Raw genomic sequence first — 14,107 nt, forward strand, 5'->3', positions numbered from 1 at the left:
CCTCTAGTATATGAATATGCTATTACTTTCTAACACACGAGGAGTTTCTCATTTCCTAAACTGAGTTTCCTCATTTCGTTTCCTGCTTCTGAGTACGTAAACATCAGGAAATAAAGCCTCTGAAGCTCTGAACTCTACACATTCTAGCAGGAAAGATTTTAATATTAAACAAGAGCGCCATCTGCTGGTGTGTTGTTTTCACACACATGCTGTCTGCAAGAATCGTGTTTTATTGTATTCCAACTCAAAATGTCCTTAAATAGCCGGACATTTTTGAGTAAGATTATTTTTTAAAGTAAGTAATTTTTGTTAAACCAAATAAAATAAAACTACAATTAATTATATTCTAGACTAGACTTTGGTCAGGCTTTTTAAAAAGAGTATGTGGTTTTATAATGACAAAAATCTGCGTATTGCTAATTGTTATATAATTATATAACATATATAAACAAGCAGATCTCATGTATGTGTAAAAGCAGAAAGTGCACCTTTTGAGCTGTTTCTTCATCCTGTAAGTGACGAAGCATTAAAGTTGAGCATTTTCATAAACCGTGGCTTATTAGTTTATCAATGACTTAAATTGATTGTTAATTAAGTCTAGCTTTTATGTCAAACCCAATCACACCACATTTCAGAAATGCATGAATGAAATATAAAAAACAATACAAAAATACTTTAATTCACCAATTTATTAAAAGAAAGCAATTCCATTCGAAGCTTTCTTACTTCTGCATTTTACCATAATCATTTCATACTTCTCAAACCATAACAGCTAGATTAATAAAATATATTATTACACATATTAAAATAAGTCTGCTTATGCAGGAGAAAAACAAGTTTTCAGATCAAATCAGAAAATATTGTATATTTAATGAACAGTTAAAGAACAGGAATCTTCAAAATGAATTACACACAATCATGTTAGGATTTGATAGAATATTACAGGAAAAATCTTGACAAGACTGGATGAAGCTTATTTCTCACAAACTGCTTTTCTTGAATCTGAGCATCGGCGATCATTCCAGTTATTTGGAGTGCCTTGTGAAATTCTCACTTCAACACAGTCCTCCTTCGCACCTTGATAGTTATTCGGCTCACCTTTAGCCCAAAACCTAAATAAAATGTCAGATTTTCAATTATTCAAGTCACAAAATCAAAGTTTAAACACACCAGTGCTGACAGCATGTCTAATCCTCACTGCTAAATAGGGGCCTGGCAAAGTAAAACAGCATTTTGGCTTTATTCATCCACGCATACTCATACCTGTCAACCCTTCCGTTTTTCACGGGATTCTCCCATATTTTATAGTTGTATCCCGCTATCATCCTGTAAAGGTATTTTCCCGTATTTCTCCCGTATTTTCAGTCTTTCTCTGAAGGGTGGAAAATAAACATTAAAGAGCCGAGCCCTTTCTATACGCAATCCATACCGCCGAACCACCAGGGGTCGCCCCTTGCTCTTAAATATGAGTTCGTTCTGTGCTTTCGATTTGTTTAGGCATGAAAACTCTTTAAAATAAATAAAAATAAAAAGAACGGCGGGAATCCCTTTTTTCATTACAGGTGGCGTCTCCCCTTCATATGCAATCCTCAAAACAGTCATATAGCAGTGCGTGACTGTCAGCTGACGAGTTCCATAGAGATCAATAGACGCTGTTTCCCAAACAGGTTGTGTACACGCGATTTGAAGCGGAGTGAAAGTCACGGTTTTGAGTGGCTGTTTGAACAGTCAAACACATTATTAATAATAATAATATCTAAAGATGTCGATCTTGGTGTTTTTTTTAAATACAAATAATTTCGTTATAAATGAGCATTAAAAGTTAGGAAAGCATTCAAATGCTTTCATAATAATGTTAGATTTGTGCATTTTTAAAGTGACACCTCTGTTATTTAATGTGATCAAATAAAAAAAAAATTAAATAAATAAGAGATTCATTCATTGGTCTTTAATCAGAATGTGTGGGTTATACAGTGAAGAAACGGCTAATGAGATTAGATAGCTTGATTCTATTTTATTATAATAGCTATTAATTTTAATAAGCTGAACTGTTTGCTAATTGGCGAGGCAGTGGCACAGTAGATAGTGCTGTCGCCTCACAGCAAGAAGGTCGCTGGTTCGAACCTCGGCTCAGTTGGTGTTTCTGTGTGGAGTTTGCATGTTCTCCCTGCCTTCGCGTGGGTTTCCTCCGGGTGCTCCGGTTTCCCCCACAGTCCAAAGACATGCGGTACAGGTGAATTGGGTAGGCTAAATTGTCCGTAGTGTATGAGTGTGTGTGTGAATGTGTGTGTGTGGATGTTTCCCAGAGATGGGTTGCGGCTGGCATCTGCTGCAGAAAAACTTGCTGGATAAGTTGGCGGTTCATTCCGCTGTGACGACCCCGGATTAATAAAGGCAAGACAAGAAAATGAATGAATGTTTGCTAAATTTTTTGCTGCTATTGTGTACTATTTATTTTTTCTTTTGTAAATAATAATAATAAAACCTATCACTGACCATTTAACTGTTTATTTACAATGAAACGGCTCCAGAAGAACAGATTTTGTTTAAAGGGGGGGTCGAGGGAATCCCTTATAGTGGGCATATGCTTTATTTTCACATCCCGATGTTGACAGGTATACATTCTGTATGTGTCAACACAAATCAATTTGAAAACATTGTTTATACAAAAAAGCCTTTTTTGGAGCATTGACTTTCATTGGTATAATCCCAGTTTTACTACAAAAACTATGGTTAAATTGTAGCTACCACTGTGTAAATGTAAGTTATGCATGCAGTATATATTATATGCTTGTTTTACCACTGTTTTTGTAGGAATCCGATGCATCAAAAATACTGGTTACAGTAGATTCACCAACAAAACATTGTGGTCATAAAGAAAAACATCACTGTTAAGCATGTGCTAATTGTGGCTAATTGTGATTGTGGGGCTTTTGGAAAACAAGTGTTGTCATCTGTTTTCAGAACATTTTAAAATGGGCATACAATCTTAAGCAGTTTCTGTGTGCTTTATGACTTACCCTTGATTCAGTGGTGAATTATCCACCCACTTCCACTCATTGCCTCCAGTCTCTGTGACGGATAAACCAATCCATGTGTCCTCCTTGACTAATGAAGATATGAACCTCTGTGTGTGAATTAAAGCAGAATAAGTGTGATTCCTCTCATTCATCAACAAACGCTCAATAAACAAACTCACCTGCTTCTCTTCACTCTTAATAATGACCAGATCAGCTCCACGATCCCTGCAGAACTGCCTGCTCTCAGACCAGCTCTTCGCCTCAGTGGACATGAAAAACCAACCTAAACAACACACATTTTCATACACTTAAAACTGTTTGCAAAGTATAAAGAAACTACTATAATCAGATCAGCACTGACCTGATTTAGAACGAGCCTCCTTCAGTTCAGCACTCAATGACGTGACTCTGTTCTCCAGCTGCTGTTTCCCCAGACTCAGAGAGTTGTATTTGGTCTCCAGTTGCTGTTTCTTCAGACTCAGAGAGTTGTATTTGTCCTCCAGCTGCTGTTTGTCAGTCTCCAGATCAGTGTTGTCGTGCTGTAAGCTAATGATGGTGTGATTGAGCTCTTCAACTGTGTTCTTGTAAGTCTTGAACAGGTCTCTCTCTGCTGTGATGCTGATGTGCTGCAGTGTGATGAAGAGCAGCAGAAGAGCACAGATGAGCCCCATGATCACCAACACCACACACCTCCATCTTCCTGACAAATACACACAGATACCAATGAAAAACACTTCAACTCAGCTTCAAATCTTGTATTCTTTCTTAGATTCTGTAGATAAAGATTATATGGTAGCAATGTTGCTGTATTGTTGAAAATCCAAACAAGGATGTAAAAATGCAAACGAATAAAAAAGCTAATAAAATAATAACACATTTAACATAAAAGCAGTTCTTAGGAAAATAGTTGAACTATTTCTGACATTCCTCTTTTTTTCTACCATTTCTGCTTTACAGTTCGCTTCTACTTACTGCGTTTTCGATCGTTTTCCTCATCCCGATTGTGATTCTGTGATTGAGGTCCAGTCGAGTTCTTAATATCTCTACACTCAACATTTTCATAAACAGCCTCCATTATTGTGTCGTTGAACAGTACGTCTCCACAAATGCTATGCTCTTGAATAAGATGTGCAATTTTTGGGATTGTTTTAACTCTAAAAAGGAAGTTTCATTACACAATGCTCTAACCACAAACATGAAGACATCGAGTCCAACACAAAATCCCCCTTTAGACCCATGTTAGGCTCATATCTGCATATCTTACATAAATCAGCTTCAAAAGCTAACAAGAGAGATCTGTGACACTCAAATAGGCTCAAACAGGCTTCAACAGGTCATACTAAACCTTTACATTGAGGATAGAGGAACAGCAGTGGTGAAGAGAAGCGTAACTTAGGAAGTCGACATACTGTACAGTCAGTGTAAAGCGAGATGAAAGACTGTTGTAACCACTGACGCCGCCAGTAGCAACAGGCTAGCGCAGAAATTCTATTGAAAATACTGGGGTAAAATAACTTTTTTAAACATAAACTTTAAGAATTCACACTTAGATATTGTTTGACAACTGTTAGCAGGTTTGGCATGCTGTCCCGGGAGAGAACCCTGAGCTCAGAGATAGTTGAGCCCAGGGCTCTTGCCTGGTCAATAGAGCATGTAAGGGAAGTATGAGATCAGATGGTTCTCGAGAGCTCCCCGTGGTAAAGAAGGAGAAGGGGGTGGATGGGGGGTTTCTTCGGAAAATGAAAGTAATGGAGTAGTTCTAGCTTGGCTACTTATAGTGAGTTTGGATTAATCTGATTGGCTAACTAATGATTGTAGATGGGTGGCCAGCTGCAGTCAATCATATCACATGCTCCTCTGCAAATTAGTTTGTGAAACTTCATATAAAACTTGCATTCAAACAATTAGACATTGTTTGTCTAATTGTAAAAAAAATATATAATAACAAAAAAAACAACAGCAACAACAAACGACAGTCATAAAAATAATAATTAAACAAAAATAATCATGCATTCCTCCAACTACCCACCCACCAGTGCTCTCCAACAATAAACGCAGGTACTAAAGGCATAGTAAACATATTAATCACAACTCACATAGCAAAATATCTCTGGGCCAGCTCAGGCCCACAATCAGCTTTTGCTTGGCCCACATGCCGCAGTCAATTACGGTACATGACTGGACCAAGGGCTAAACCTTGACCAAATCTAGGCCAAATCTCAGCCAAGCTATAACCCATTACTGAGCCTGAACTTGGCAAGATATGTTAGTGTGTTTTAACTACAATGAAACTGATAAACCCATGAACCATTGCACTTTAGGTGTGCTTTTTCTCAAAGTGACCCCAAGTGAGCATGGGCCCCTGGGCCATCAAACACACACCACCACCAGTGTGCAGCATCCACTTGGATGATGCGACGGCAGCCACAGGACAACGGCGCCAGTGCGCTCAGCACACACCAGCAATTGGTGGAGTGGAGAGACAGTGATAGAGCCAATTCGGTGGATAGGGATGATTGGGAGGCCATGATCGCAAGGGCCGATTGAGGGACTTTGGCCAGGACACCGGGGTTACACCCCTGCTCTTTACAAGAAGTGCCATGGGATTTTTAACGACCACTGAGAGTCAGGACTTGGTTTAACAACTCACCCGAAAGACGGTGCCCACTGACAGTGTAGTGTCCCCTCCACTATACTGGGGCATTAGGACTCACACAGACCACAGGTTGAGCGCCCCCTGCTGGCCTCACTAACACCACTTCCAACAGCAACCTAGTGTTCCCTAGTGGTCTCCCATCCAGGTACTGACCAGGCTCAGCCCTGCTTAGCTTCAGTTAGTAACCGGTCTTGGGCTGCAGGGTGATATGGCTGTACATACTAAGTATGAATACTCTTGTAAAGCATTTATTAATCCTAGTTCAACATTAACTAATGCATTATTAAAATCCAAAGTTTATGCTTTTTATTCAAAAAATTAGTTAATGCACCATGAGGTAACATGTACTAACGTTATTTAACGTACATAACATATCGAATATTAAATCGTGGGCCCTTATTAATATCTCTGGGGGGCCCCAAAATGTGTGGGCCCTTAGAATTGTCCTAATCATCATAGTAAATTCATTAACTACCATTAACTCATGGACCATTACTTTAAAGTGTGACCCATTTTTTAAGCACATTTTCAAAGTTTATGAGCATCTTGGCGTTTCATCAACCATTTTTATGCGCATATCCAAACTGAGCTATATAAATAGGTGAACGGAAACTTGTTGCATCCAAATGTTTTACACTAATGTTCTGCGTCTTACACTTTACACACGTGAAACTTGCCTACAGCACTTATTATTTGTTGCTCTTAGTTGTGTAAATTGCTTCCTTGTCCTCATTTGTAAGTCGCTTTGGATAAAAGTGTCTGCTAAATGACTAAACTTACAGTTGAAGTCAGAATTATTAGCCCCGCTGAATTATTAGACCGCTTGTTTATTTTTTCCCCAATTTCTGTTTAACGGAGAGCAAATTTTTAAAACACATTTCTAATCCTAATAGTTTTAATAAGTCTTATAATTATTTTTAATAACTGATTTATTTTTATCTTTGTCATGATGACAGTAAATATTATTTTACTAGATATTTTTCAAGACACTTCTATACAGCTTAAAGTGACATTTAAAGGTTTAACTAGGTTAATTAGGCAAGTTATTGTATAATGATGGTTTGTTCTGTAGACTATTAAGAAAAAAATATAGCTTAAAGGGGCTAATAATTTTGTCCCTAAAATTGTGTTTAAAAAATTAAAAACTGCTTTTTTTTCTTGCAAAAATACAACAAATACGACTTTCTCCAGAAGAAAAAACATTATCAGACATACAGTGAAAATGTTCTTGCTCTGTTAAACATCATTTGGGAAATATTTAAAAAAGAAGAAAAAAATTTGAAGTGGGGGCTAATAATTCTGACTTCAACTGTAAATGTAAATGTAAACAGTCAGTCAGATAAAGCTGCTCTGTACTGCATCCTGCTGGCTGGAGGAAAACTCATATAGACATCCATCAAGTGTATTAAATCAAAACTTTATTAAGATGATGATAAGCAGTTAATTTCAAATGCAGTCTCACACACTCGATATCAGAATACGATAGACTAGAAAACAGAGCAATAAATCTGGCTGTTAAAGAAAAGATGTTGGGTTCATTACAGCAAAGAGAAGATAATGAGTGCTCAATCATGTTTTTGATTTATTTATGTGAATTCACTCTTGATGTAGAAAATTTCGGAAAATGGTAAAACAGCACGATAAGCTGAACTATTTCTCACAAATCGCTTTTCTTTTTTCGAAGCATGGCCGGTCATTCCAGTTGTTCAGGACAGGTCGTGTAGACAACAGTTCAACACAGTCTTCTATTCCACCTGCATCGTTCGGCTCACCGTTTAGCCAAAACCTGAATAACGTATCAGATATTAAATCAGTCATAACACAGTTTAAACACAAGCAGCTCAACAGTGCAAAAATAATGATTTATTCTCAAATAATGAAATTTTTCACAGACCAATGATTAAAAGGCTTAAATGCTATAGATTTAGTACAGTGGGTCTAAACCTATAGGGGTTGCAAAGACGTAGGGGGGTCATGGGGAAACTTTTATTTTAAATGTATAACATGTGGGAGGCACGCTGGCTCAGCTTTAGCTCTGTGGCTTCACAGCAAGAAGGTTGCTGGTTCAAGTCCCTGGTCAGTTGCCATTTTTGTGTGGAGTTTGCATGTTCTCCCCGTGTTGCAGTGGGTTTCCTCCAGGTGCTCCGGTTTCCCCCACAGTCCAAACACATGCGCTGTAGGGGAATTGATAAACTAAATTGACCATAGTGTATGAGAGTGTATGTGAATCTGAGAGCATGTGGGTGTTTCCCAATACTGGGTTGCAGCTGGAAGGGAATCCGCTGCGTAAAAACATATGCTGGAATAGTTGGCAGTTCATTCCACTGTGGCGACCCCTGATAAGTCAGGGACTAAGCTGAAAAAAAAGAATGAACGAATGTATAATGTGTGCCTCATGCCACCAACTACCAGTGACAAAAAATTAGGTCTAGCGGCCGATTGGACCTCACATGGGCTTAATCAAGAATCAGTGCTACCTAATTTTTTTGATGAACATTATAGTTGGTTTTGACAAAAAAAAAAAGAAAAAGTGTTTAATATAAAAACAAAGCGAAAGAAGGAAAACAGAAAAAATAACAGTACTTGGAATAAGGCTTCACTCAGACCAATAACCATATGGTGTTAACAAAGGAGAGTCTTAAACTCTTAACACTCCAAAATGATTTAACATTTGACAACTAAACATGCGTCACTGCAGTCAAAACTTTTTCCAACCTTTTTTTTCTCTTAAAAAAAATAAAGATATATACAAAAGCTGCATGGCCAAAAATCTGAGCTTCATTATCTCTCATTGGAAACCAAAAAAACCCAAAAACAACTGGGACTTTTTTTTTTTTTTTACCATTCTCAGATGAGTTAGCATTATAAGCATTAATTCCAATGTCAGATGTCACAGTGGCTAATTGTATTGTGCAAATGGCAATGGATGTAGAGCAAAAGATTACGTAAAATAACATCGAGTTTATTTCTTCCTCTTTAACTTGACGGGAGCACTGATATTGCTGGAGAAGCTCAGTTTGCTGGTTTACAGCAGATTAGTTGGTGATGGACACGTTTCTTTTCTGTCGCCCTTTTCCTGAATATGCAACCTGTGAGTAGCATTCGAAATATTGGATTCATTCAGTGGTCAATGGCAGGTAGAAACAGTGGAATGGTGTAAAGTACAGGCTTTTGCTCCATACACTCTGACATTCGCTCCTTAATTGGAAGCTGATGTGAAGTAAGTGATGGAAGAAGCCATTTACATAGTAATAAACGGAAAAACAGTGAGTGCAACAAGCACAGGACTTTTCAAAGTTTTCTGTCAAGAGATGAACAGATGCAGTTGCAGTTTCATAGAGAAGTGGGTGGTCTTTCCAGAGAAAAAAGTCCTCAGTTGACTGTATGAGCTCAGAGAATTGGTTAGAATTTGTGTTGTGCTCTAGCTCTGAAGTTTACTTTGAGTTTACTTTACTACAAGAGTGAAATGGCTTTGAAAAAAATTCTCCGTTTAGCATCAAACTATGATCTCTGTGAGGATGTTTTTTAGAGCTGGTGTACAACTAGAGCCAGACTCATGGTTGACGAAAGTTAGTGTTAGTGTCAGGGCAACTATTGTGCAACAACACTAAAGGTTTTTAATGTTAATATTATGAGAAAATGTGAAAGAGAGATAACAGACTCGCTACTTTTATACATTTTCAAACACATAAACGATGTGAGCAGTCTTCTGCATTGATTAATGTCAGCTTTTAAAGAAGTGTGAAACAAATGCACAGCTACACCAAACAGATCTTCACGATTTAAGTGCCGTAAATTCACCAATATACCACCAAGACAGTTTAAATTTGTTCCTTGCATATAATCGCATATGAAAAATTTACAATCTAGTAAATGAACAATGGCAACAATAGAAAATAAGTGCAGATTCTGAGTGTTTTCTGACTTACCCTTGATTATTCAGTGGTGAATTATCCACCCACTTCATGGTGCCTTCAGTCTCGATGTCAGACAAACCAATCCACGTGTCCACCTTGATGAATGAAGATAGGAACCTCTGTGTGTAATTAAAAGCAGAATAAGTGTGATTTCTCTAATTCAGTAACAAACGCTCAATAAACAAACTCACCTGCTTCTCTTCACTCTTAATAATGACCAGATCAGCTCCACGATGCCTGCAGAACTGCCTGCTGTCAGACCAGCTCATCACCTCAGTGGACAAGAAAAACCAACCTAAACAACACACATTCATATTCTTTTCAAATCTGTATGCAAATGATAAAGTAGATATTATTTTAGATCAGCACTGACCTGGTTTAGAATGAGCCTTCGTCAGTTCATCACTCAGTGATGTGATATTGTTTTCTAACTCCAGTATCTTCTGATTCAGAGAGTTGTATTCGTCCTCCAGCTGGTGTTTGTCAGTCTTCAGATCAGTGTTGTCGTGCTGTAAGCTGCTGATGGTGTGATTGAGCTCTTCAACTGTGTTCTTGTAAGTCTTGAACAGGTCTCTCTCTGCTGTGATGCTGATGTGCTGCAGTGTGATGAAGAGCAGCAGAAGAGCACAGATGAGCCCCAGGATCACCAACACCACACACCTGCATCTTCCTGACAAACATAAACAGATATTAATGAAAAACAGTTTGGGCTCCATTTTTAAGATGTAAGTGCAAAGTCTAAAGCTCATGGTGCAAAAAACAATAAGGACGTATCCGAATCCAATTTTGCTATTTTAAGGACGGATAAATAAGCTTTGCACCGCGGTGCATGGTCTAATGTTGTGTTCACACCAGATGAGGAAAAAGCTTCAAGCATGAGTGATTTACATGTTAAGTTAATGCAAATGCGCGAATAGACATCCAGCGCGAATGTCGCAATTTGCGCAGCCCGAATTGCTTGAATTCGAAAATCAGAACTTCAGCAGACATTTGCTCTGCGTTAACCTATTAGGAGCCTGTTGTTGGTGTCAAAAGGGAAAATTTGCAAGTGTAAAAACTGTACCCTTCACTAAGGAGAAAACAGTTAAACAGAGCATCTGAAGACCGATGATAAAGAACGAGCCTCCTTCATTCAGCCTCTTTACTTTCTCTTTTTCGTGGACAAGGACACAGTGTTGTTGGCTATGCACAGACATCCATTGGCCTACATAATTAATTTCATTTGTTAAGCGCAAAGATTTGTTTCAAAACTATTTTTTAAATTCAGTTCTAATTTCCAGCAAACGAATAAATGAACAATAATAACAAAGTGTGCTCAAAAACCTGAGTTATATCCTAAAACACATGCTGTGCCCCATATGGTCTAAAACCCAACAGGTGGGCAAATCTAAGCTGGTTTTAAATCAAAAAACATAAATATGGATATAATAAACAATACTGCAAATGATGATAACATTATACAAAAGCAAATTGTCACGAATAAACTCAAAAGCCCTCGAGATGAAGAAGGCATAAAGGCAATGTGTAAGTGTTTTAACCAATATATAAGGGAGGCGCACAACTGACGCGCTCTGCCCTTTTCTCTCAGTTGGTCTATTGCGCAGTCAATTTTAGTTTCTCAAAATAGCAACGCACCAACAATGTGCCTTAAAACACCTCTTTTCTAGACTGTAACACCCATGAGTCCACAAAGTGGCGCAAATGGATTTGCTATTTAAACAACATGGAGGAAAACAGGGAAAAAAGGTTGCTGTGGTCTGAAAAAAGCAACATGTCGTGGAAACTAATCTTGTGTCTTATTGCACCTGGTGTATGATAGGGTCCTTAAATTCAGTTTCAAATCTGGTATTCCTTCTTAGGTTCTATCTTTTTATATATGGTAGCAATGTTGCTTTACTGTTAAAAATCCAAACAAGAATGTAAAAATGCAAGCTAATAAAAGGATAATAAAACAAAAACTCTATGGTAACACATTTAACATAAAAGCAGTTCATACTGTAGGAAAATATTTGAAACTCATTCTGACATTCCTCTTTTTATGATCTGCGGCATCATTTCGGCTTTACAGTTCGCTTCTACTTACTGCGTTTTCGATCGATTTCTTCATCCCGATTGTGATTCTGTGTTTGAGGTCCAGTCGAGTCCTTAATATCTTTGCACTGATCATTTATATAAACAGCCTCCATAATTGTGTTGTATGTTGAACAGTACGTCTCCACAAATGCTAAGATCTTGAATGAGATGTGCAATTTTTGGGATTGTTCTAACCCTAAAAAGGAAGTTTCATTTCGCACTAACCACAAAAATGAAGACATTGAGTCCAACACAAAATCCCCCTTCAGACCCACGTTAGCCTCATATGCGTATTGTACTTTAACATAAATTTCAGTTTCAAAAGCCAACAAGAGAGATCTGTGACACTCAAATGGGCTCAAAGAGGCTGAACTGGACCTTTGCATTGATAATGCAGGAAAACAGCAGTGTTGCTCGACTGAGGAAGTGGACATAATGTACGGTTAGGCACATTATCTTCAGTTTAGTGAGACCACTTCTTTTAAGCTTAAATTAGAAATTAAGCTTAAAAATTGTTCATTGTTCATAATGTTTCACACAAGTCCAATAAATGCATTGTTCATAATTTTTAGTTAAGCTTGAAGTGACTGTTTTGATACAGGCTTTCAGTCTGAGTATAGACTTCAGGCCTTAAAGTGCTGTATGTAAGTTTTTAATTCTTCTAAAGTATAAAAACACCATAACATGTTTACAGATATTAAAGAAACATGCTCAGTGAACATTCTTGCTTATCTGAAAAACAATGCTGAAGTCACATATTCTAAACGCTGTCTTTGTTTTGGTCCCTTTAATCCGCCCAATGCCAGTTTAGCCAATTAATTAAACGTTTTGTGGCGTTTGTAGTCGTGAGGCACTGACACTCTTGTCTATTCTGGAGGTCATTAATAATATAACAACACAGAAATGATGAAGGCATTTTAGAATGACCATAACAACAATTCAGATGTTTTAAGTGTGCTCAGCCTGCTGGTTTGTCCATTCACACACATTTTCATCATCAAATGATATAACAAAATCCCATGACTTTTTAATGCACATACGTGAAAGTGTTTCCATCATAGTTTATGCGTTATATAGTTTATCCTTTCTTATCCAATAAAACGTTTATCCTACTCGGCTATCCTTTTTTCTTAATGCGCATTTTCAACATTTATGTGGATCTTCCACCAACCATTTTATACGCAGATCCAAAATGTTCATAAAAATAGGTGGATGAAACACAGGCTGTTTCTCAATATGCGTTCTTCAGCGGTCTTGCATCCTCGTGTTCTCATGTAACGTCATCATCAGCTGCTAAATTTCAGTTCCAATACTCAAGATTGCAAGAACAGAGGATGGGTGAAACTTCCCGGATGTGTTCTTGAAATCGAGGACGCACCGATGCAGACTTGAGCACCGAACTCGCTCTAGAAGTCCCAGAAGTCATTGCGACTTCAATTGAACACTGAAACCTACAGGTAAATAACAAACTGGCCAGCACATAAAGCTTTCCTCATTTACTAACAGTTAATAAATGAAAAACAGCTGCAACTTTAGAATAACGTCCCAATAACATATATACACTATTAACTGATATTTAACTAGTCTTTATTAAGTAATTTACTAACAGCTTGTTCATGATTTCTTTATAATTTATTAGGTATAGTTATAAATAATTAAAATACAGTTAAGAAGTCATTTACAACTTGTCAACTAAAAGCTTGTAAGTTATCCATCTATAAGGCACAAGTATAAATAATTAACAAACTATTAACTTTTGTTTAACAAGTCATTTATAACTTGTTAACTAATAGTTTATTAATGGTCTATTAACTAGTTATAACGGATAGTTATTCTAAAATGTTACCTTTAAGTCTTTTGTGTCTCCAGAATGTTTCTGTAAAGTTTACATTTACATTTTACATTTAGTCATTTAGCAGACGCTTTTATCCAAAGCGACTTACAAATGAGGACAAGGAAGCAATTTACACAACTAAGAGCAACAATGAATAAGTACTAAAGGCAAGTTTCAGGTCTGTAAAGTCTAAGAAGGGAAGTATTAGTAGTTTTTTTTTTTTTTTTGTACAGTTAGTGTGATATTAAGTTTCAGCTCAAAACTCACATCACAACTTTCAGAATGTTGGATTTTTCTGCTCTGAACACACTGTGACTGTTTTTGTGGCCTGTGCCTTTAATGCTGGTTCTCCCCACCCACCGTTCCCATGTACCTGTCAGAGTGTGTCTCATTCTCCGCCTCGGCTGCTTTAGATAAACAGCAGGGTGACGGACATGACAGACATAATGTTTGTGGGAAATATTACAGACTAAGAACTTTACCAATGATTATTTGATGTATTTGTTGTGGAGTTGCAATGAGTCACACACAATGTTGTTCACACACACACACACACATGGTGCGAGGTATTTAGCTTTGTACTGATTTTGCACAGCAAATGTGATAG

At 37.5% G+C, this 14,107-nt stretch overlaps 2 protein-coding genes across 2 annotated transcripts; both read right to left on the reverse strand.

Moving 5' to 3' along the window:
• Positions 1-672: 672 nt before the first annotated feature.
• dcsignlg (dcsign-like g) lies at positions 673-4,150 on the reverse strand. The gene is made up of 5 exons (XM_087238274.1): positions 3,993-4,150; positions 3,382-3,720; positions 3,200-3,303; positions 3,021-3,127; positions 673-1,112 (listed from the first exon to the last, which is right to left on the reverse strand). Exons 1-5 carry the CDS (start codon positions 4,093-4,095, stop codon positions 974-976), a joined length of 792 nt encoding a protein of 263 aa, XP_087094400.1. The 5' UTR covers positions 4,096-4,150; the 3' UTR covers positions 673-973.
• A 2,922-nt stretch (positions 4,151-7,072) lies between these two features.
• LOC147847054 (uncharacterized) lies at positions 7,073-12,917 on the reverse strand. The gene is made up of 5 exons (XM_087238287.1): positions 11,677-12,917; positions 9,967-10,263; positions 9,785-9,888; positions 9,606-9,712; positions 7,073-7,462 (listed from the first exon to the last, which is right to left on the reverse strand). The coding sequence occupies exons 1-5, from the start codon at positions 12,098-12,100 to the stop codon at positions 7,327-7,329; spliced, it is 1,068 nt and encodes a 355-aa protein (XP_087094413.1). The 5' UTR covers positions 12,101-12,917; the 3' UTR covers positions 7,073-7,326.
• Positions 12,918-14,107: the final 1,190 nt, after the last annotated feature.

This window comes from Danio rerio, chromosome 1, assembly GCF_052040795.2.
Source record: "Danio rerio strain M-AB ecotype USA chromosome 1, GRCz13ab, whole genome shotgun sequence".
NCBI lineage: Eukaryota > Metazoa > Chordata > Actinopteri > Cypriniformes > Danionidae > Danio > Danio rerio.